A 20280-nucleotide genomic window follows, 5' to 3' on the forward strand; every position below is an offset into this window, starting at 1 on the left:
AAGGAAGGATGGTGAGTAGAAGGCAGGTGGAAATGTTACACCTGTCCACTAGGGGTCATGTCCGGGTGCTTACCTTCCACAAACTCAGACCGGGATTGGTACTACTGAGGCTATGCACAGGGGTCTCCTCTGCTTCACTGTGGCCAGTTGGGGGAATGTGGATCACTCAGGGCCATTCAGTCCCACCTCTGCCCTGAAGGGATCTGACGATTACCTCCCCAGTGACCTTATTTTACAGGTGGCAAAACTGAGGCCCAGTGAGAAGAAGGGCTTTGCGTAAAATCGTGTAGTTAATGTCAAGGCCAGGACTTAAACACAGGTTACATGATCTGTCCTCTACAGGACTTGTTTTGGGGTGTGTGGTTTTTTTTAAAGTAATTTTAAAAATTATTTTTATTTATTTATTTACTTATTTATTTAAGTAATCTCTACACCCAGTGTGGGGCTTGAACTCATGGCCCCAGGATCAAGAGTCGCATGCTCCTCCAACTGAGCCAGCCAGGCACCTCATTAGGACTTGTTTTTAAAAAAGAAACAATAGGGGTGTCCAATTCTTGGTCTCAGCTCAGGTCTTGATCTCAGGGTCATGAGTTCAAGCCCTGCGTTGGGCTCCATGCTGGGTGTGGAGCCTGCTTAAAAGAAAAGAAAAGAAAGAAAAACAAGAAACACATCTAGAGAATGTTTGGAAGGAGGCAGGAAGAATGGATGGCAGAAAGGAGAAAGGGGGGATAGAAGACAGACATATACATAGCAAGAAATTAAGACAGTATAGGGGTGCCTGGGTGGCTCAGTCGTTAAGCGTCTGCCTTCGGCTCAGGTCATGATCTCAGGGTCCTGGGATCGAGCCCTGCATCAGGCTCCCTGCTCGGCGGGAAGCCTGCTTCTCCCTCTCCCACTCCCCCTGCTTGTGTTCCCTCTCTCGCTGTGTCTCTCTCTGTCAAATAAATAAATAAAATCTTTAAAAAAATATATACTTCTAAAAAAAAAAGAAATTAAGACAGTATGAAAGAATATACAACGAAAAGTGATTTTCCACCCATGGCAGACTCCTAGTCCTCACCTGAGAGGTAATGATGACCAAGTCTCCTGTATATCCTTTTGGAAATTATCAATGCAAATGCAGGAGTGCATATATATATATATGTATATATGAGGTCTGCCTCATTTTTTGTAGTGGATGTAGAATATTCTAGAATGTGGATGTACTCTAATTTATTCAACTAGTCCGCAAGTGATGGACATTAAGGCTGTTTCTAATCTAGTCTTTTGCTTCTATAAACAGTGCTGCAATGAACACCTTTGCACGCACACTTTGCACACACATCTTTCAACCCCTGTGCTCTAGAGGCTGATCCGAAGAGTGGAAGTGGCACCCCATGGCTTTAAGGGGTTCATCCTGACATCGTTTGCACTAGAAGGAACCAAGACTGATACTGTTGGAAGGGACCTTAACCATCGTCAAGCCTAGCTGTCAACTTCACAGTTAGATGAATGCGGAAACTGAGGCCCTGGGTCTGACAGGGGGCTGCTGGGAGATTTGGACTAAGCCACTGTGTGTTCTCAAAGAGGCTATGTCTGGGCGTTGGGCAGTGCTGGCTCTGGGCCCTGGCCTGCCCGGCAGGGAGTGGCCAGCACCACGGGCTCTGGAACCAGACTCCTGGATCCGATCCTGACTTAGAAAAATAGCCTTTCTGAATTTCGATTGCCCCCCTTGGAAAATGGGGATGATGTTGCTCTTCCCCTTTAGTCTTCCCTACAGGGTCACCGTAAGATAAAGGAGACAATGCCTATAGAACAGAGGTTTCCTTTTATTACCATTCACCATTCTGGGCATCTTGGTTCCTGCTCCTTCCAAGGGGCCTCTGTGGGCCCATGAGTTGGTGAACTCGGGGCACACTTGGCCTCCAGCCATGCTCCGTGTCCCTGCAGTCAAGGCCAGGCTGAGCAAATGCTAACCTCTACCCGGAAGCTCTGGCTGCCTCCTCCCCCCAGAGAGGAGCTTGCTGGGTCTGGGGCAGGTCAGGGGGTAGGGCTTCAGACGGAACCCAGCCAAGCTTCCTCCCTATACAGGTCTCCAGGGAGGGGCACCTGTGCCCGCGCCGTGCCTGCCATGGGCTGGACGTCGCCTCCTGGACTCCTCCCGGAAACCCCGCAGGGGCATCACAACTCCCATTTTTGAGGTGACAAATGTGAGGCTCTGAGAGTTAAGGAGACTTGCTTCTAAATAAAAAATTCCTGGGGCGCCTGGGTGGCTCAGTCGGTTAAGCGTCTGCCTTCCGCTCAGGTCATGATTCCAGGGTCCTGGGATCGAGTCCCGCATCGGGCTCCCTGCTCGGCGGGGAGCCTGCTTCTCCCTCTCCATGCTGCTCCCCTACTTGTGTTCTCTGTCAAATAAACAAATAAAATCTTAAAAAAAAAAGAATTCCCTGAGCAGAGTTGGAGGGCTTTCCAGGGGGATGGAAGCACACGTTGATTGATTATGAAGCGGACTCATGGAGGCACTACTTCTGGGGCTTGTAATATGGCCTTTCCATCGAGAGGCTGTCTCAGCCAAAGGTGATCAAAAGGGACACCCCTCTTCACTCCTGCCCGACCTCCTTCTTCCAGTCCCTCCCCTAACTCAGCACCTCCTTCCTGCCTCAAGGCCTCAGGGCCTTGTGTACCCTTCCCTACCCACCCTCCTACCCCTTCCCCTTCAGACCTCACCCCAGGAAGGCTTCGTTGCCCTGGTTCCTCACTAATAAGCCCACCATGATCTGTGTGCTCTCATGATTCTTTGCTCTTTAGCGTCAGAGCACTGAGCATCCTGTGTAATCAGATATTTATTTGTGTGGTTATTTAGCAGCCTGTGTCCCTGCTGACAGTGAGCTCCCTGCACTTGGCTCTTGTCCTCTGGTTCACTACTCTTTTCCCAGTGCCTGGCACTGTGATCGGCACATGGTGGGCCCTCAGGTATCTGTGTCCTTCCTCTCTAAAAGGGAATAGCACTACCTGCTACCAGTGCTGTTCTGAAGATTAAGTGGGACAAAGCTCTCCAAGGTGCCTGGCCCAAAGTCAGGCCAGCCGGGCCCAGGGCCTGGACCTTTCTCTAAGGACCTGCATATTTCTCAAGCCAGTGTGGAGTAAAGGGAGGGGGAAGAGGGTCCTTGTGGGTTGTTGGCAGGGGTCTCCCCTGCTGCAGGGCCCACAAAGGGAGCCTTGTGTGTGGCAGGATGCCTTGTGGGACAGCTGGGCCCAGGGCTGCCAGGCCCTGGGCTGTGCTGGGCTGGGCACTTGGCCACAGGCAACCCTCTAAGGACCCTTTCATCTGAGTCCCAGCTGCCACTTGGCTGGCTGGCTCAAAGCCCAGCCGCCTGGAGAGGAGAGGGGCTGGCAGCTTTGTCTCAGGAAGAACAAAGAGTGGGAGGAGTGGGAGGAGGGCAGAGGGAAGCAGTACTTGCTCTTGGAGTCGGGCCAAAGGGAAACAAGATCTAGTCATAGGCAACACCAAGGAGCTGTTTGAATTCCTTTGTTGCCATAGCATCAAAGAAGACAGCATTGCAGAGTATCTCAGGCCACATCCCAACACCCACCATGTTAGAGTGGAGAATTAAGCCCCAGAGGGGGGCAGAGACTTGCCTAAGGTGACACACGAATGGCAGAGCCAGAACTAGAACCCTGGTCTCTTGTTGCCCAGGGCTGAAGGACTCTGAAAGAACTGCTTCATCTCTGGGAGCCTCGGGGCCCTCATACATGAAGTGGGGGCCTCAGATGCAAAGTGGAGGGGATGATTCCTATTTTGAATGGGAAGGGTCACATGTCCCCATGGATATAAAAGGAAGATGAGGTCCATTTGAGTTGGGCCTTGAGAATTGTTTTCCAGAGAGAATGAGCTATGGGGAAAGGCATTCTGAACAGCATAAACAAAGGCAGGAAGGCATGGGAGTGCAGGCCGTTTCAGGGCAGCCGGGGCTGGGGAAGAAACAGGAAATGAAGCTAAAAGCCCAGGCTGCTTGGTCATGTCAGAAGTACCCACTGTCCCTCTGAGTGTCCAGCCCTCCTTTCTGGGGTACAGACCCTCCCAAGGACTCATCCTGGCTCATGTGGCTGATCAGCCTGCCGGGATGAGCTGGACTAGGCAAGGGTAATTGGCACGGGGGCTGTGCGGAGCCTGCGGGAGGCTCTCCACCCAGACATGGTGGGCAGTGAAGTCTGCCTTGAGGAGATCACAGCAGCCTCCCCATGCTTGATCCCATTTGCAGAGACATAGTGTTCAAGGTACATACTCTGCTCAGCGTCTTAGCTCATTTGGGCTGTTATACCCCAAATACCATAAACTGTGTGGCTTGTAAACAACAAACATTTCTTTTTCACAGCTCTGGAGTTTAGGAAGTGCAAGATCATGGTGCTGGGAGATTTGGTGTCTGCTGAGAGCCCACTTCCTGGTTCACAGATGGCTGTCTTTTCACCGTATCCTCATATGGTAGAAGGAAGGAGCTAGTGAGCTCTCCAGGGGTCTTTTTTAAATAAAAGCATGAAACCCATTCATGAAGGTTCCAGCCTCATGACCTATTCACTTCCCAAAGGTCCCACTTCCTCATACCATTACATTAGGCATTAGGTTTCAACATAGGAATTTTGAGGGAGCACGAACCATATCGCCCATTCGAACCACATCGCCCAGACACAAAACAAATCTTCATAGTCACAGAAAGAGAATTTGGGATGAGAAAGACATGGAGTCAGCTTGGCTCTGCCAATTACCAGCTGTGTGTCCTTTTAGCTGTTCCCTTAACTTCTCGGAGCCTTAGTTCCCCCATCTGTAGAATAGGTCTAAACGCTGGGATGGATTGATAACAAGTGTCTGTGTTCAGTGTAGGTACTCAGCATATGATTATTTTCTTTCCATTTCCCTCCTTCACTTGACACAGCTGACCCCTCTGCTGGGAAGAATGCCACACAGTCCTCTCTCAACAAACGTCTCCCTCCTTCAAGACCCAGCTTCCATGCCACCTCTTCCATGAAGCCTTCCCAGATCTCCCAAATTGAAAAGCTGACTTCTCCCTGGAATGCCTTTTGCTTGTCTTATGGTGTTGTCTTGTCTTTTTTATTTTTCTCTTTTATACTTTTTAATGTTCACTGCAACTAATGACATAATGCAAAGATTTAGAAAAAAAATCAATACTCTCCCCTGTTCCTTTCTTTCTTTTTTTTTTTTAAGATTTATTTATTTATTTGAAAGAGAGAGAGAGCACGAGCACACCCAGGAGTCGGGGGAGGAGCAAAGGGAGAGGGAGAGAGAGAGGGGCGCCTGGGTGGCTCAGTCGTTAAGCGTCTGCCTTCGGCTCAGGTCATGATCCCAGGGTCCTGGGATCGAGCCCCACATTGGGCTCCCTGCTCGGCGGGAAGCCTGCTTCTCCCTCTCCCACTCCCTCTGCTTGTGTCCCCTCTTTTGCTGTGTCTCTCTCTGTCAAATAAATACTTTAAAATATATATATTGTTAAAAAAAAAAAAAAGAGAGGGAGAGAGAGAATCTCAAGCAGACTCCCCACTGAGCACATAGCCTGAGGTAGGGCTTGATCCCAGACTATGAGATCATAACCTGAGCCAAAATCAAGAGTCGGATGCTTAACCGACTGAGCCACCCAGGGGCTCTTCCCCTACTTCTACAACCACCTTACTGATTAACCAATGGTAACATCCAGTGAGTATTATTCTATACCTTTCCAATTATGCTGACATAATTAGATATAAATTTATGGAAGAAGGGGTTTGTTTATGTTTTTACACAAATGGATTCCCACTACAGTGCTCTGATGTTTATTTTTAATCACTTAATAAATCATGGATGAATGAATATAGATCTTCCTCATTCTTTTTTGTTTTGTATTGTTTTGTAGCGAATAAAACCTTTTATATCCAGGGGCACCTGGGTGGCTCAGTCAGTTGAGCGACCAACTCTTGGTTTTGGCTCAGGTCATGATCTCATGGACTGTGGGATCAAGCCCCACATTGTGCTCTGCGCTCACTGCGGAGTCTGCTTGAAGATTCTTTTCCTCTGCCTCTCCCCCTACTCGCATGCATGCACTCTCTCCTCTCTCTCTCTCATAAATAAATCTTAAAAAAAAAACAACCCTTTGTATTCAGATATAATTTCCACTGTATAGATGCCATCAGATAACTAAGGATTTTTTTGTTTTGTTTTGGACTTTTTAATTAAGTTTATTAAATTTTAATTCCAGTATAGTTAACATACAGTGTTATATTAGTTTCAGGTGTATAACATAGTGATTCAACAATTCTGTACATTACTCATTGCTCATCATAAGTGTATTCTTTAATTCCCATCACCTATGTCACCCATCCCTCAACCTACCTCCCCTCTGGTAACCATAAATTTGTTCTCTATAGTTAAGAGTCTGTTTCTTGGTTTATCTCTCTCTCTTTTTTTCCTGCACTCATTTGTTTTGTCTCTTAAATTCCACATATGAGTGAGATTATATGGTATTTGTCTTCCTCTGACTGACTTATTTCACTTAGCATTATACTCTCTAGTTCTACCCATGTCGTTGCAAATGGCTGAACAATATTCCGTTGTACATATATACCACATCTTCTTTATCCATTCATCCATCAGTGGACACCTGGGCTGTGTCCATAGTTTGGCTATTGTAAATAATGCTGCAATAAACATAGGGGTGCATGTATTCCTTTGAATTAGTGTTTTGTATTTTGAGTACCCAGTAGGGCAATTACTGGATCATAGGGTAGTTCTATGTTTAACTGTTTTTTTATTTTTTTTATTTATTTTTATTTTTTATTTTATTTTTTTAAGATTTTATTTATTTATTTATTAGAGAGCGAGTGAGAGAGAAACAGCATGAGAGAGGAGAGGGTCAGAGGGAGAAGCAGGCTCCCCACCGAGCCGGGAGCCCGATGTGGGACTCGATCCCAGGACCCTGGGATCATGACCTGAGCCGAAGGCAGTCGTTTAACCAACTGAGCCACCCAGGCACCCCTGTTTAACTGTTTTTTAAAAAGATTTTATTTGTAAGTAATATCCACACCTAGTGTGGGACTCCAACTCACAACCCTGAGATCAAGAGTTGCATGCTCTACTGACTGAGTTAGCTAGGAGACCCCTATTTTTAACTTTTTAAGGAACCTCCATACTCTTTTCCAGAGTGGCTGCACCAGCTTGCATTCCCACCAACAGTGCGGGAGGGTTCCTTTTTCTCCACATCCTCCCCAACGCTGTTGTTTCTTATGTTGTTGATTTTAGCCATTCTGACAGGTGTTAAGTGATATCTCATTGTGGTTTTGATTTTCATTTCCCTGATGGTAAGTGATGATGAACATCTTTTCATGTGTCTGTTGGCCATCTGTATGTCTTCTTCAGAGAAATGTCTGTTCATGTCTTCTGTCCATTTTTTAATTGTTCATTAAATTTAATTGTTTAATTGTTATTTGGGGGGGGTGTTGAGTTATATCAGTTTTTTATGCATTTTGGATACTAACCCTTTATTGGATATGTCATATCTTCTCCCATTCAGTAGGTTGCCTTTTAGTTTTTTTTGTTGATTGTTTCCTTTGCTGTTCAGCTTTTAATTTTGATGTAGTACCAATAGTTCATTTTTGCTTTTGTATCCCTTGCCTCAGGAGACATATCTAGAAAAATGTTGCTACATCTGTTGTCAGAGAAATTACTGCTTGTGCTCTCTTCAAGGATGTTTATGGTTTCAGGTCTCATATTTAGGTCTTCAATCCATTTTGAGTTTTTGTGTATGGTATAAGAAAGTGGTCCATTTTCACTCTTTTGCATGTGGCTGTCCAGTCTTCCCAACATCATTTGTTGAAGAGACTCTTGTTTCCCATTGCATATTCTTTCCTCTTTTGTTGAAGATTAATTCACCATATAATTGTGGGTTTATTTCTGGGCTTTCTATTCTGTTCCAAGATCTGCCTCATTCTTTTTAATAGTTACATAGTATTACAAGGCATCAACAAATCAAAAATCATGGTTTATTTAATGGTACCTCTAAGTTTCCAATTTTTGACACCACAAAACAGTGATAAACATATTTGTTTATATCCTTTCAGAGCTGTGCTTTTATTTCCTTTTTTCTCTTTTATTTTTTATTTATTTGTTTTTAAAGATTTTATTTATTTATTTGACAGAGAGAGACATAGCAAGAGCAGGAACACAAGCAGGAGGAGTGGGAGAGGGAGAAGTAGGCTTCCCGCAGAGCGGGGAGCCTGATGCGGGGCTTGATCCCAGGACCCTGGGATCATGACCTGAGCCGAAGGCAGACACTTAATGACTGAGCCACCCAGGCGTCCCTCTTTTTTTTCTCTTTTAGCAGTGCTTTTATTTCAGTTGGATAGAGTCTCAAAAGTGGGACTATTGGATCAAATGGTATCTGCATTATTTTATTTTAGTAGATATGACCATATTATTTTCCAAAAAGATCATAGCAGTTCACATTCCAATCAGCAAAGTTGGAGGAGCTGTTGCCCTGCATCCTTACCACCTCTAGCATATTATTATTATTCTCAATGTTTGCCAAAATGATGGATTAAAAACAGCACAGCATTGCTCCTTGGATTGCATTTTCTCAACCCTTCCTCAATTTCAGTAACTTCAGTTCAGTTATTTTATTTTTTCATTTCTGGAAGTTCTATTTGGCTTTTTTCAAATCTGCCTGGTAATTTTTGATCATATCTTCTTGCTCTTTGCTCATGTTCCACATAACCCTTACATTTATTTAAGCACATTAAATACTTACTTTATATTCTATATCCATTAATCGCTATATCTGAGGTGCTTGTGGATCTGCTGACTCTTGCTCATGGTATCTTGTTTGCTTTTGTATTTCAGGACTTTAGATTGTGAGCTTGCATTTGTTGGACTGTGTGGGTTCTTTCAAGTTTGGTGTTACTGTGAACTTTCCTCCAGGAAAGGTTTTCATTTTCTTTGTCAGGCACCTGAGGGCATTACCAACCTAGGTCCACTTAAATTAAATTCCTAGGGGAGCCTGGGTGGCTCAGTCGTTAAGCATCTGCCTTCAGCTCAGGTCATGATCCCAGGGTCCTGGGATCCAGTCCCACGTCAGGCTCCTTGCTCAGCGGGGAGCCTGCTTCTCCCTCTCCCCCCTACTCATGCTCTCTTTCCCTATCTCTCTCTCTCTCAAATAAATAAATAAAATCTGAAAAAAAAAAAAAAAAAGAAAGTGAATATTTGGGTCCCAGATCCATTTGAGCTCTAGCCTATAGTCAGGCCTTTTCAGGAAGACTTTTCTCCACCCCCAGAACCAAGGAATAAGACAAGTACCACATTCCCCTTTGAAAGGGGGATTATTTTATCATTTACTTTCTTGTAGCCTCTGATCCAACGTCCTACCCTGTAAGTGGCTCAGACTTTGTCTCCTACTTTCTCTCTCTTTTTTTAAATTGTGCTTTGTGTTACTGCACTTCACAAATATTGCGTTTTTTACAAACTGAAGCTTTGCGGCAACCCTACATCAAGCAAGTCTATCAGCACCACTTTTCTTGCTTTTTTTTTTTTCAAAATATCACCATTTGGCCATATTTTTCTTTACTACATATACTATAAACATATACAATACATGCTACCAAAAAAACCACATTTAAAAAAAATTTAACTGTCAAGAAAGTGTATAGTGTTATAACACAATGGCAAGGTTCATATTTTATTTCAAATTGATTTGCTTACCACCCATTTCAAACCATTAATAGTGAAATGTTACTTAAGGATAATTAAAAATTATCTATTTGCATTATTAACAGTAAACAATTCCAACAAAGTAATAAGAATTAACCATGTCAAATATTAGTATCCAAACACTGGGCTTTCGCAGAAATGATTATATAAAATATAGCAGCCAATTACAGTTTACTTTTATCAGCACCATTTTTCCAACAGCATTTGCTGGTTTGTGTCTCAACGTCATAGTCTTGCAATATTTCAAACTTTTACACTATGACTATATCTGTTACAGTGATCTGTAATCGGAGATCTTTGATGTTACTATTGTAATTGTTTCGAGGTGCCACAAACCATGCCTATCTATATAAGATAGCAAATTTAATCAATAAATGTTGTGTGTTCTTTTTTAAAAAAGATTTTATTTATTTATTTGTTTGTTTGTTTGTTTATTTGAGAGAAAGAGAGAGCACAAACAGGGGGAGTAGCCGAGGGAGAGGGAGAAGCAGGCTCCCCGCCGAGCAGAAAGCCCAGAGTGGGGCTTGATCCCAGGACCCCGGGATCATGACCCGAGCTGAAGGCAGATGCCCAACTGACTGAGCCACCCAGGCGCCCCTGTGTGTGTGTTCTGATTGCTCCACTGACCAGGCATTCCCCCATTTCTCTTCCACTCCTTGGGCCTCTCTATTCCCTGAGACACAACCATATTGAAATTAGAACAATGAATAACCCTACACTGGCCTCTAAGTGTTCAAGTGAAAGGAAGAGTCTCATACCTCCAACTTTTATTTTTATTTTTTTATTTTTTATTTTTTAAAAGATTTTATTTATTTATTTGACAGAGAGAGACACAGCGAGAGAGGGAACACAAACAGGGGGAGTGGGAGAGGGAGAAGCAGGCTTCCCGCCAAGCAGGGAGCCCAATGTGGGGCTCGGTCCCAGGACCCTGGGATCATGACCTGAGCCGAACGCAGACGCTTAACGACTGAGCCACCCAGGCGCCCCATCATACCTCTGACTTTTAAACGAAAAGCTAGAAATGATTAAACTTAGTGAGAAAGGCTTATTGAAAATTGAGATAGCCCAAAAGCTAGGCCTCTTACGCCAAATGGTTAGCCAAGGTGTGGATACCAAGAAAAAGTTCTTGAAGGATGGGATGCCTGGGTGGCTCAGTTGGTTAAGCATCTGACTTTTGGTTTTGGCTCAGGTCATGATCTCAGGGTTGTGAGATCTAGCCCCACATCGGGCTCCATGCTCAGTGGGGAGTCTACTTGGAATTCTCTCTCCCTCCCCCTCTTCTCTCTCTCTCTCTTTCTCCTTCTCTCTCTCTCCCTCTGTCAAAAATAAATAAATAAATACAATTTTTAAGAAAAGGAAAAAGTTCTTGAAGGAAATTAGAAGTGCTACTCCATTGAACACAGAAATGATAAGAAAGAGAAACAGCCTTATTGCCAATATGGAGAAAGTCTGAGTGGTCTGGATAGAAGATCAAATCAACCACAACATTACCTTAAGCCAAAGACTAATCCTCCAGAGTAAGGCTCTAACTCTCTTTAATTGGATGAAGGCTGAGGGAGGTGAAGAAGCTGCAGAAGAAAAGTCTGAGGCTAGCAGAGTTTGATTCATGAGGTTTAAGGAAAGAAGCCATCTCCATAACATAAAAGTGTAAGATGAAGCAGTAAGTGCTGATGTAGAAGCTGCAGCGACTTATGGAGAAGATCCAGCTAAGATAATTCATGATGCTGGCTATACTCAACAACAGATTTTCCATGCAGATGAAATAGCTATCTATTGGAAGAAGATGCCTCTAGGACTTTCATAGCTACAGAGGAGAAGTCAATGCCTGGTTTCAAAGCTTCAAAAGGACAGGATGACTCTGTTAGGGGCTAATGCAGCTGGTGACTTGAAGTTGAAGCCAATGCTCATTTACCATTCTTAGAATCCTAGGGTCCTTAAAAATTATGCTAAAGCTACTCTGCCTATGTTCTACAAAGCCTGGATGAGAACACATCTATTTGCAACATGGTTTCCTGAATACTTTAAACCCGCTTTTGAGACCAGGTGCTCCATAAAAAGATTCCCTTCAAAATATTACTGCTCATTGACAATGTACCTGGTCACCCAAGAGCTCTGATGGAGATGTATAATGAGATGAATGTTGTTTTCATGCCTCCTAATACAACATCCATCCTGTAGCCCATGGATCAAGGAGTCATTTTGACTTTCAAATCTTATTATTTAAGAAATACATTTCATGGGGTGCCTGGCTGGTTCAGTCAGTAGAGAATGAGACTCTTGATCTTGGGGTGGTAAGTTCAAGCCCCACATTAGGTGTGGAATTTACTAAAAAATAAAATCTTAAAAAAAAAAAAAAGAAATACATTTCATAAGGCTATAGCTGCCATAGAGAGTGATTCCTCTGATAGATCTGGGCAAAGTCAATTGAAAACCTTCTGGCAAGGATTCACCATTCTAGATACCATGAAGAAATTTGTGATTCATGGGAAGAGATCAAAACATCAACATGAACAAGAGTTTAGAAGAAGTTGATTCCAACCCTCATGGGTAACTGTGAGGGGTTCAAGACCTCAGTGGAGTCAGTAACTGCAGATGTGGTAGAAAAAGCAAGAGAACTAGAATGAGAAGTAGAGCCTGAAGATGTGACTGAATTGCCATAATCTCATGGCTTCTCGTGGATGAGCAACAAAAGTGGTTTCTTGAGATGGCATCTACTCCTGGTGAAGATGCTGTGAAGATGGCTGAAATGACAAAAATGGATTTAGAATTCTACATAAGCTTAGTTGATAAAGGAGCAGCTAGGTTTGGGAGGATTGACTCCAATTTTGAAAGAAGTCTTACTGAGGGTAAAATGCTATCAAACAGCATTGCATGCTAGAGACAAATCATTCATGAAAGAGAGTCAATCCATTTGGCACACTTCATTGTGGTCTTAATTCTGAGACATTTTCACAGCCACCCCAACCTTCAGCAACCACCACCCCAATGAGTCAGCAGCCACACTACTAGGGGAAACCTTCCACCAGCATAAGATTATGAACTCCATACTGTTTTCCATAGTGGTTGTATTGTTATCGAGTCAATTTTTTATTGTATTTTTTAAAACAGTTTTAGATGTATAGAGAAATTGAGAAGATAGTACAGAGAGTCTCCATATACCCCACACTCAGTTTCCCCTATTCTTAACATATTTCATTAGTATGGTACATTTGTTACTGTTAATGAACAAACGTTGATATGCTATTACTAACTAAAGCCCACAGCTTATTCATATTTCCTTAGTTTTTACCTAATGTCTATTTGCTGTTCCAGGATCCCATCCGGAATTCCACATTACATTATATTTAGTTGCTATGTCTCCTTAGGCTACTCTTGGTTGTGACAGTTTCTCAGGTTTTCCTTGTTTTATTTATTTTTATTTATTTTATTTGTTTATTTGACAGGGCACAAGCTGGGGGAGCAGAAGAGGAAGAAGCAGGCTCCCTGCTGAGCAGGGAGCCCTACAGGGGGCTAGATCCCAGGACCCTGGGATCATGACCTGAGCCAAAGGCAGTCGCCCAGCTGACTGAGCCACTCAGGTGCCCCCAGATTTCCCTTGTTTTAATGACTCTGACAGTTTTGAGGATTATTGGTCAGGTATATTTTGTAATTCCCCTCTATTGGAATTTGTTAGATGTTTTTCCTCATTAGATTGGGATTATGGGTTTTGGGCTGGAAGATCAGAGGTAAAGTGCCATTTTCATCACATCATACCAAGGGTGCTTCCTATCATCTTGATGTTGACCTTGATTACCTGGCTGAAGTATGGTATGTCAGTTTTCTTTTTCTTTTTCTTTGTTTTAATTTTTATTTATTTATTTGACAGAGAGAGACGCAGCGAGAGAGGGATCACAAACAGGGGGAGTGGGAGAGGGAGAAGCAGGCTTCCCGCCGAGCAGGGAACCTGATGCAGGGCTCGATCCCAGGACCCTGGGATCATGACCTGAGCCGAAGGCAGACGCTTAAGGACTGAGCCACCCAGGCGCCCCGATGGTATGTCAGTTTTCTTTTTTCTCCTTTTCTCTACTGTCCTCTTTGGAAGAAAGCCACCATGCACAGACCATACTTTAGGAGTGAGGAGTTATGCTCCCCCTCCTTAGGGCTATGTTTTAACAAGCAAAATAACCCACACAACCGGTATCTTCGCTCTTTTCATCGGTGGTCATGCTTTGAACTTTTAGCAGGTGATCCTACGTGGATAAATGTTCTCCACTGGCCACCCTATCTCTTGGAGACTCACTTTCCTCATTTGTAAAATGGGAGTTGTTGATCCTTCACTCCTGGGACTGTAGAGAGTAGAAAGTCTCCTGCTGTCAGTGTCAATTCCCTCTGCCTCCCCCGTTTGGCTATCTGGGAACCCCCTCCGAGAGAGGGTCTGTGTCTGACCTAGGGTCTCACCGCATGCTCGGCAAAGCCAAAGTCAACCCCGGGCTCTAACCACACCCTAAGCCCACTTTGCCCCACCTGGGGGCGTGGAGCAAAAGTGTACTTCCGCCAGCCGCCCGCAGGTACCTCGCACGTGGCGGGGCTGGGCTCCCAGCCACCTGCGGGACCAGAATGATGAGTCTGAGCTCGGTGCCTCGCTCCCTGCGGCCCAACCAGGCCTCCCCCTCCGCGGGCCCGCCGGCGGTGAGTGCGCAGCCGGGAGGGCGGCTCTAGCCTTGCGCTTCTGCGGTCTTTCGCTCCTTTCGGTGTCCCCCGTGCGGCCCTTCCTCGGGGTCTGAGGCCCCTAGCTTCTGGCGCGCCCCTGGCTGGGCGCTCTCCTCCTCTAGCTAGTTCTGGCTTTGACCTCTCCTTCCGCCCACCCGTGCCCGTTCCCCGCCTGGCTCGGACCAGCCTCTCCTCCTTGCCCTCTTTCCTGCCTGGCCGCCTTTGTTTGTCTCCTCCCTCTCTGTTCGGTCTTTGTTTCAGCTGTTTTCTGTGTGTCTCCCCTCAGTCCCCTGGCTTGTCCTAGTCCACCGCTCTTCCGCGGCCCCTCCTCCTCCCGTGTTTGGGAGAAGACCCCACGGAAGGCTGCGGGACTCTCATTCCCTCACCCACCACACCCCATCCTCTCCAGCCTGCCCCTGCCCTCTGGCAGCGTCCTGAGTCCGCCTGCTCGCCTGCCCCCTCCCAGGGCGTGGTTGAGGGGAGTTTGCGTGGAGGATCCGGAAAAGGCCCAGTGCGCTCCAGGAGCAGAACATTCTAATCTCTCCTGGGCTAGGTGCCATCCTGAAGACTCCTGGAAGGCAAAGCAGATCCAGCAGGGGGAGGCTGTGGCTCTTTCCCATAGAACAGTGATAACGTCATTGTGGTTGGCTGTTGACAAAGTCACCCGCTCCGTGGCAGGGCCCCCCTAGGTGCTCAATAAATGAATGAATTCCTGAGCAAGAGAGGGAGCCAGCGGGGTGCATGATGCCAGGTAGGGAAAGACTGGCTTTTATCAGAATACCAGGTGCCCCTGTAAATCAGTGCAGCAGGTAAGCTCCAGTCAATTGGAACATTTATTGAGCATCCTGGTGTGCTGGGCCCTGTAGTAGGTACTGGTGACACAGAGAGGAATCTGAGAGGGTCATCCCTAGGAACCTCACAGTCTAGCGGGGGATACAGATGAACAAATGGAATTACACGAGGTAACTGCCATGATGGTGGGAATACAGGGCCCTGGAAGATCACAAGGAGACAACCCATCTAGAAAGATTTCTGGAGGAATTAACTTGAAGGATGAGTGGCCTAAGTGAAGGCAGTGTGGGCAGCAAATGAGTCAAGTCCTGGAGGCAAGGGGGACCAGCCTGCTCTGGATGGGTGGGGTCAGATTGGTTCTGGTAGTTGATTTTGCCAGGGCTGCAAAGGGCCTTGTAAACCTTAGTAAGGAGTCTAGAGTTTATCTGGAAGGAAATGTCAGGTGCCTGAGGTGTTCAATGCAGGGTGTGGCCAGATCAGATTTGCACTTCAGAAGATCGACTGGCTTCAGAGTAGAGATTGGATTGGGGAAGGGCACTTGAGGAGGCAGGGAGCCATGGAATTGACCAGAACTGAGAATCACCAGGACTTGGTTATGATTACCTAGGTGGGAGGAGGTTGAGGATACCAGCAGATTGCAAGATTACAACCTGGATTTTGGCCTCAGATGACTGAGATAGGGAACAATGGAAAAGGTCAGGGTTGTGGGGTGGGGAGAGATCTAGAGAGGCTTGGGGGACATTGGAGTGACTCTACTAAGGGTGACCTCAGGAAATGTCTGAATGTTTGGCAGGGTGTTTGCATGTGTGTGAGAGCTAGGTCTGTCTGATTCATCCCTGTGCCCTCAGGGCCAGCCCTGGCCTGACACCCAGCAAGGGCTCCTAAAGATCATGTTTCCCCCAGCTCATGCACACAGGGCCTGAGATAGGCTTTCCTACCCAGGAATGTTTCCGCAGCATTACTGGGAGGTACAAAAGGCGGGGAAGAGTGGCCACGAAAATGGGCAGGTGGCCAGAAGAGGGGTGGAAAAGAAGTCTTTATTTGCTAGAAACATATTGTAGTATTTGTGGATGAGGTAGGTCTGGGATTTCCAAAGAAACTGGAAGATTTCGGAAAAAAAAGGAGGGGAAAGAGACAGAATTAAGAAGTTTGGGAACAAGACTGAGGTCTTGTTTGGTAAACAAAGAAATGGGCCTTAGAGTATCAGGACAGGAAGCTATTTTGTGAAGCATCTGGAAATGAGCTTCAGAAACAACATTTGAAGTGATTGGATTCATTAGACTTCCAGAGCTGGAGAGACTTAGAGTTCACTTTGTGCATTTTGCCTTCCCTATTTCATAGATGACTAGGCGTAGGCCCACAGAAGAAAGTGAGCTTACCCAGTCACATCGCTACTTACTGGCAGCGGTGGGACTGGATGTTGGGAGGGGTAGGGCACCCATCCACCTACTGGAGTCACACGGATAGGGGTTTGATTGCGGCTCTGACTTCACTTCCTAGCTGTGTGACCCATCTTTCTGAGCTTTCCTCGCCTGTAATATACAGACCTCAAGAGCATCTGTGAGCTTTCAGGGCACAGGCATGATGAGAGCACATCCGACCATTCCAGGGTGAAAGTCTGTGACTTTGCATTTAACTGCCTGCCTCTCAGAGCCACCTCAGGGTTAACCGAACAGCCTTGCCAAGGGGCCTTGAGGTTCATAGGAGAAAGAGGAAGTCACAGGTTCTTGGTTTATTCTTCTCCCGGCTGTATGGTTTGGCTGCTGTCAGAATGCATCCCCTTGGTCTCCCTTCTCTACTCCAGCCAGCGGAACTGTCCCCCGGTAGGAGCTGTTGCCATGGCAACTCAGTTCTTTCTCCCCAGCCGTTTGGCTGCCTCTGGCTCTCTTTATTCCAGTACTTGAATCTTAGAGGTAGAGCCCACAGTCAAGCTGAGAATGAAGTCACACCTAAATGAGAACCCAGGACATTCCTGAACCCTGTCACTACTCCTGGCTCTGCAGTGACCTGTGACAGAGTCTCCGGGACAGAAATGCAGCCTCCCTCTGACACTGCCCCAATCTTTTCTGTGGCTGTGCCATTACACCCCCCGGGAACCTTCCCTGACAACCTCCAACACACATCCATCCACACGAAGAGCTTCTGAGTCTCCCCTCTCGGTGCCTGCACATTTAAGCCATCTGTTTCCCTCTCTCCTCTGTGAGCTCCTTGAGGGCAGGGACTGCGTCCTCCTCTGCTCAGGAGAAGGCTTGAATGTAATAGGCCCTCTACATTTTCTGGAATGAATGAGTAACTAAGGGAATGAAGAGTGGAGGTATTTAAAGGGTGAAAACTGGCTGATGTAATGACTAAGAGCGCATGCTTCGGGGTAACATGGCCCTGAGTTTAAGTTCTGACATCATCACTTAATAGCTGGTTGCCTTTAGGCAATTTACTTCAGCTCCTTAATCCTTCATTTCTTCACCTGTAAAGTGAGGATTTAATTCATTCTTCATAGGATTGCTGTGAGGATTGAATTAGAGGTTGAATGGAGAGTGCTTTGCCCAGTTACTAGACTCTGAGGGGAGAGACTGTCCTGCTTGTTCCTCAGTGTTCCAGGTACCTGGCACGTACATATTTTATTGACTGAGTGAGTCAATTTTAGATAACCAAAGTTATTCAGGAAGCTGGTTTGGAAGGCTAACAACTAGCGTATCACCTCACATGTAATAATCTTCTGGTATTTTTGTTCAGTCTGTTAGTATTCCCCAAATGCAGCCTGACTCTCAGTCTGTTCCCAGGTCCCCCTCCACTGGCTTGTGGGCATCTCCAGGCAGGCACCACGTGGGTCTTCACCACATCCTTAGTGCTCAGCTCAAGGTTTGACATAGAGAAGAGGCCTCTAAAAATTCTGTAGACCAGCTAAACTTAACTTCCATTGGCACCACACTTTACAGTTTATGAGGCAGTTTTATACCGATCATACCTGGTGTTACTGACCTTTTTAGCACCAAAGATATTCCTGTTATTAATAACCCCGGCCCATATTTTTGAAAGACATCTATCACACAAATTCCCTTAATGAATCAAAGTCATGCTAACTGCTAATCAGAACTTCTGACCTATATTAAACAAGAATTTGTGGGATGCCTGGGTGGCTCAGTCTGTTAAGCGTCTGTCTTCAGCTCAGGTCATTATCCCAGAGTCCTGGGATCAAGTCCCACGTCAGGCTCCCTGCTCAGGGGGGAGCCTGCCTCCCCCTCTGCCTGCCGCTCCCCCTGCTTGTGCTCTCTCTCTCTCTCTCTCTCTCTGACAAATAAATAAACAAAAATCTTAAAAAAAGAAAGAAAGAAAGAAAGAAAGAATTTGTGTCCCCAACTGCCACCACAGGATGTGTACCCACAGTAAGTACCCAAGAAATGCTAAAATGCTTCCTGAATGAACACATGTATGGTTTCTTAGTCTCTCTGAAAGGTTGAAAATACCTCCCTCCCCCCCCCCCCTTTTTTTTTCTGTATCTTAGATCTGAACATCCCACCTTGGGGACTTCTGACTTCACAACAGCTCCATATTCCCATTTTACAAATGAGGAAAGAGGCATAGAGAGGGAAAAAGCTCTGCCAAAGGCCACAGGCTTTGCAAGCATCGTCACCGGGACTTGCTTCCAGAGCAGGCTCCTGGACTAATATTTTGTAATATTCTATGGATGAAAATAAGCCACGAGCTCCCTAGAGGTGGCACTGCTGCTTCACTCTGCCTTCTTGTGCCCTCAGGGATCCCCTGTCGTGGAGCTTAACGTAGGAGGTGAGTTGTACACCACCACCGTGGGCACCCTAAGAAAACTCCCGGGTTCAAAGCTGGCAGAGATGTTCTCCAGCTCAGCTAAGGCCTGCATGGACGCAGAGGGCCGCTTCTTCATCGATCGCCCCGGCACCTATTTCGGACCCATCCTGGACTACCTGCGCAGCGAGCGGCTGCCCACGCACCACATCCCGGAGGTGTACCGCGAGGCACAGTTTTACGCAATCAAGCCTCTGGTCAAGCTCCTGGAGGACATGCCGCAGATCTTCGGGGAGCAGGTGGCCCGGAAGCAGTTCTTGCTGCGGGTGCCAGGCTACGGCGAGAACCTGGAGCTCATGGTGCGCCTGGCGCGCGCCGAGGCCGTGGCGGCCCGCCGCTCCGTGGTGCTGGTGTGCACCGTGCGCACGGAGGAGGATGCGGCGCGCTGCGCGGACGCTCTGCGGCTCCTGGAGGCCGAAAAGAGGTCGGTTGTCAAGTTCGGCCCTTGGAAGGCGGCCCCGCAGGTCAAGGACCTCCTCGACTGCGTGAAGATGGACCTTACGGCCCAGGGGTACCAGGTACACTATGAACCGTACTCCGAGAGGACATTACGGGCCAAGTATTTCAGTTACTTTTATACATTCGTCTTCATCTGGTGGTGATCCCCCAGGGGGCGGGGACAGTTTGTTTCGGGTTCTGGTGGGACTTATGAAATTAAAAGTTGCCTTCAAAAGCCGTCTTCCTTTAATTTAAAACAAACGAACAAACAAAAAAACAACTTCCAAGGTGGTCTATGAGGCTTGCCCCCCCAATAATTATTTCCCTGTTGAGGATTTTCCACTGATTGCAACTGACTCCACTGTGCTTGCCTTTAAAGAGGTGCAGCTGCTTCCTCTTTAAAGCCTCCCCTACCTGCCAGACCCTTCCCTGCAAGTCCAAATGGCAAGGCTGAGATGAGTTGGAATGTTTCAACAATTCTTCGGCTGGAGATGGCGGATGATAACAGGAAGATAACAGAATACCATGAATCTAGATAAAATGATCTGAAAATGTAGTCTGCCCAGGCTCAGCGTATGGTCCAATACTCTAGCCCTATTATACACTTTCCTGAGGAAGATGCCAAGTTCATACCTGTAGTAGATGCTACTCCTTCTCCCTCTCCCTCTCCCACTCAGATCTCCTTTTCCAGGTGCAGTGAGCTGTCTTTTTCTCTAGGGCAGTGATTCTCAAAGTGTGGTCCCTGGACCAGCAGCATTGGCAATACATGGGAACTTCTTAGAAATACAAATTCTCCGGCCCCCACCTCAGACCTACTGAAT

The 20280-nt window shown here is 46.3% G+C and overlaps 1 protein-coding gene across 2 annotated transcripts; it reads left to right on the forward strand.

The window, feature by feature from the left end:
- Positions 1-13679: 13679 nt before the first annotated feature.
- On the forward strand, positions 13680-19823 carry KCTD14 (potassium channel tetramerization domain containing 14). 2 transcript variants are annotated; one of them, XM_054511719.2, is made up of 2 exons: positions 13680-13753; positions 18955-19823. In XM_054511719.2, exons 1-2 carry the CDS (start codon positions 13751-13753, stop codon positions 19621-19623), a joined length of 672 nt encoding a protein of 223 aa, XP_054367694.1. In that variant the 5' UTR covers positions 13680-13750; the 3' UTR covers positions 19624-19823. The 2 variants fall into 2 exon arrangements, with proteins under 2 accessions (XP_054367694.1, XP_045748779.2); XM_045892823.2 differs by lacking the exon at positions 13680-13753 and adding an exon at positions 14242-14389 and having other exon boundaries at positions 18955-19816.
- Positions 19824-20280: the final 457 nt, after the last annotated feature.

This window comes from Mirounga angustirostris, unplaced genomic scaffold, assembly GCF_029215605.1.
Source record: "Mirounga angustirostris isolate CCGP_5_RB_7025 unplaced genomic scaffold, mMirAng1.0.hap1 SCAF_13, whole genome shotgun sequence".
Lineage (NCBI taxonomy): Eukaryota > Metazoa > Chordata > Mammalia > Carnivora > Phocidae > Mirounga > Mirounga angustirostris.

What these genes read in the sequence shown, in the direction of transcription:
- KCTD14 (XM_045892823.2), top strand. Translation starts at nt 14,318, where the DNA reads ATGATGAGTCTGAGCTCGGTGCCTCGCTCCCTGCGGCCCAACCAGGCC. An exon ending in CCTCCGCGGGCCCGCCGGCG is followed by an intron (nt 14,390 to 18,954) that starts GTGAGTGCGCAG and finishes TTGTGCCCTCAG; the next exon opens with GGATCCCCTGTCGTGGAGCT.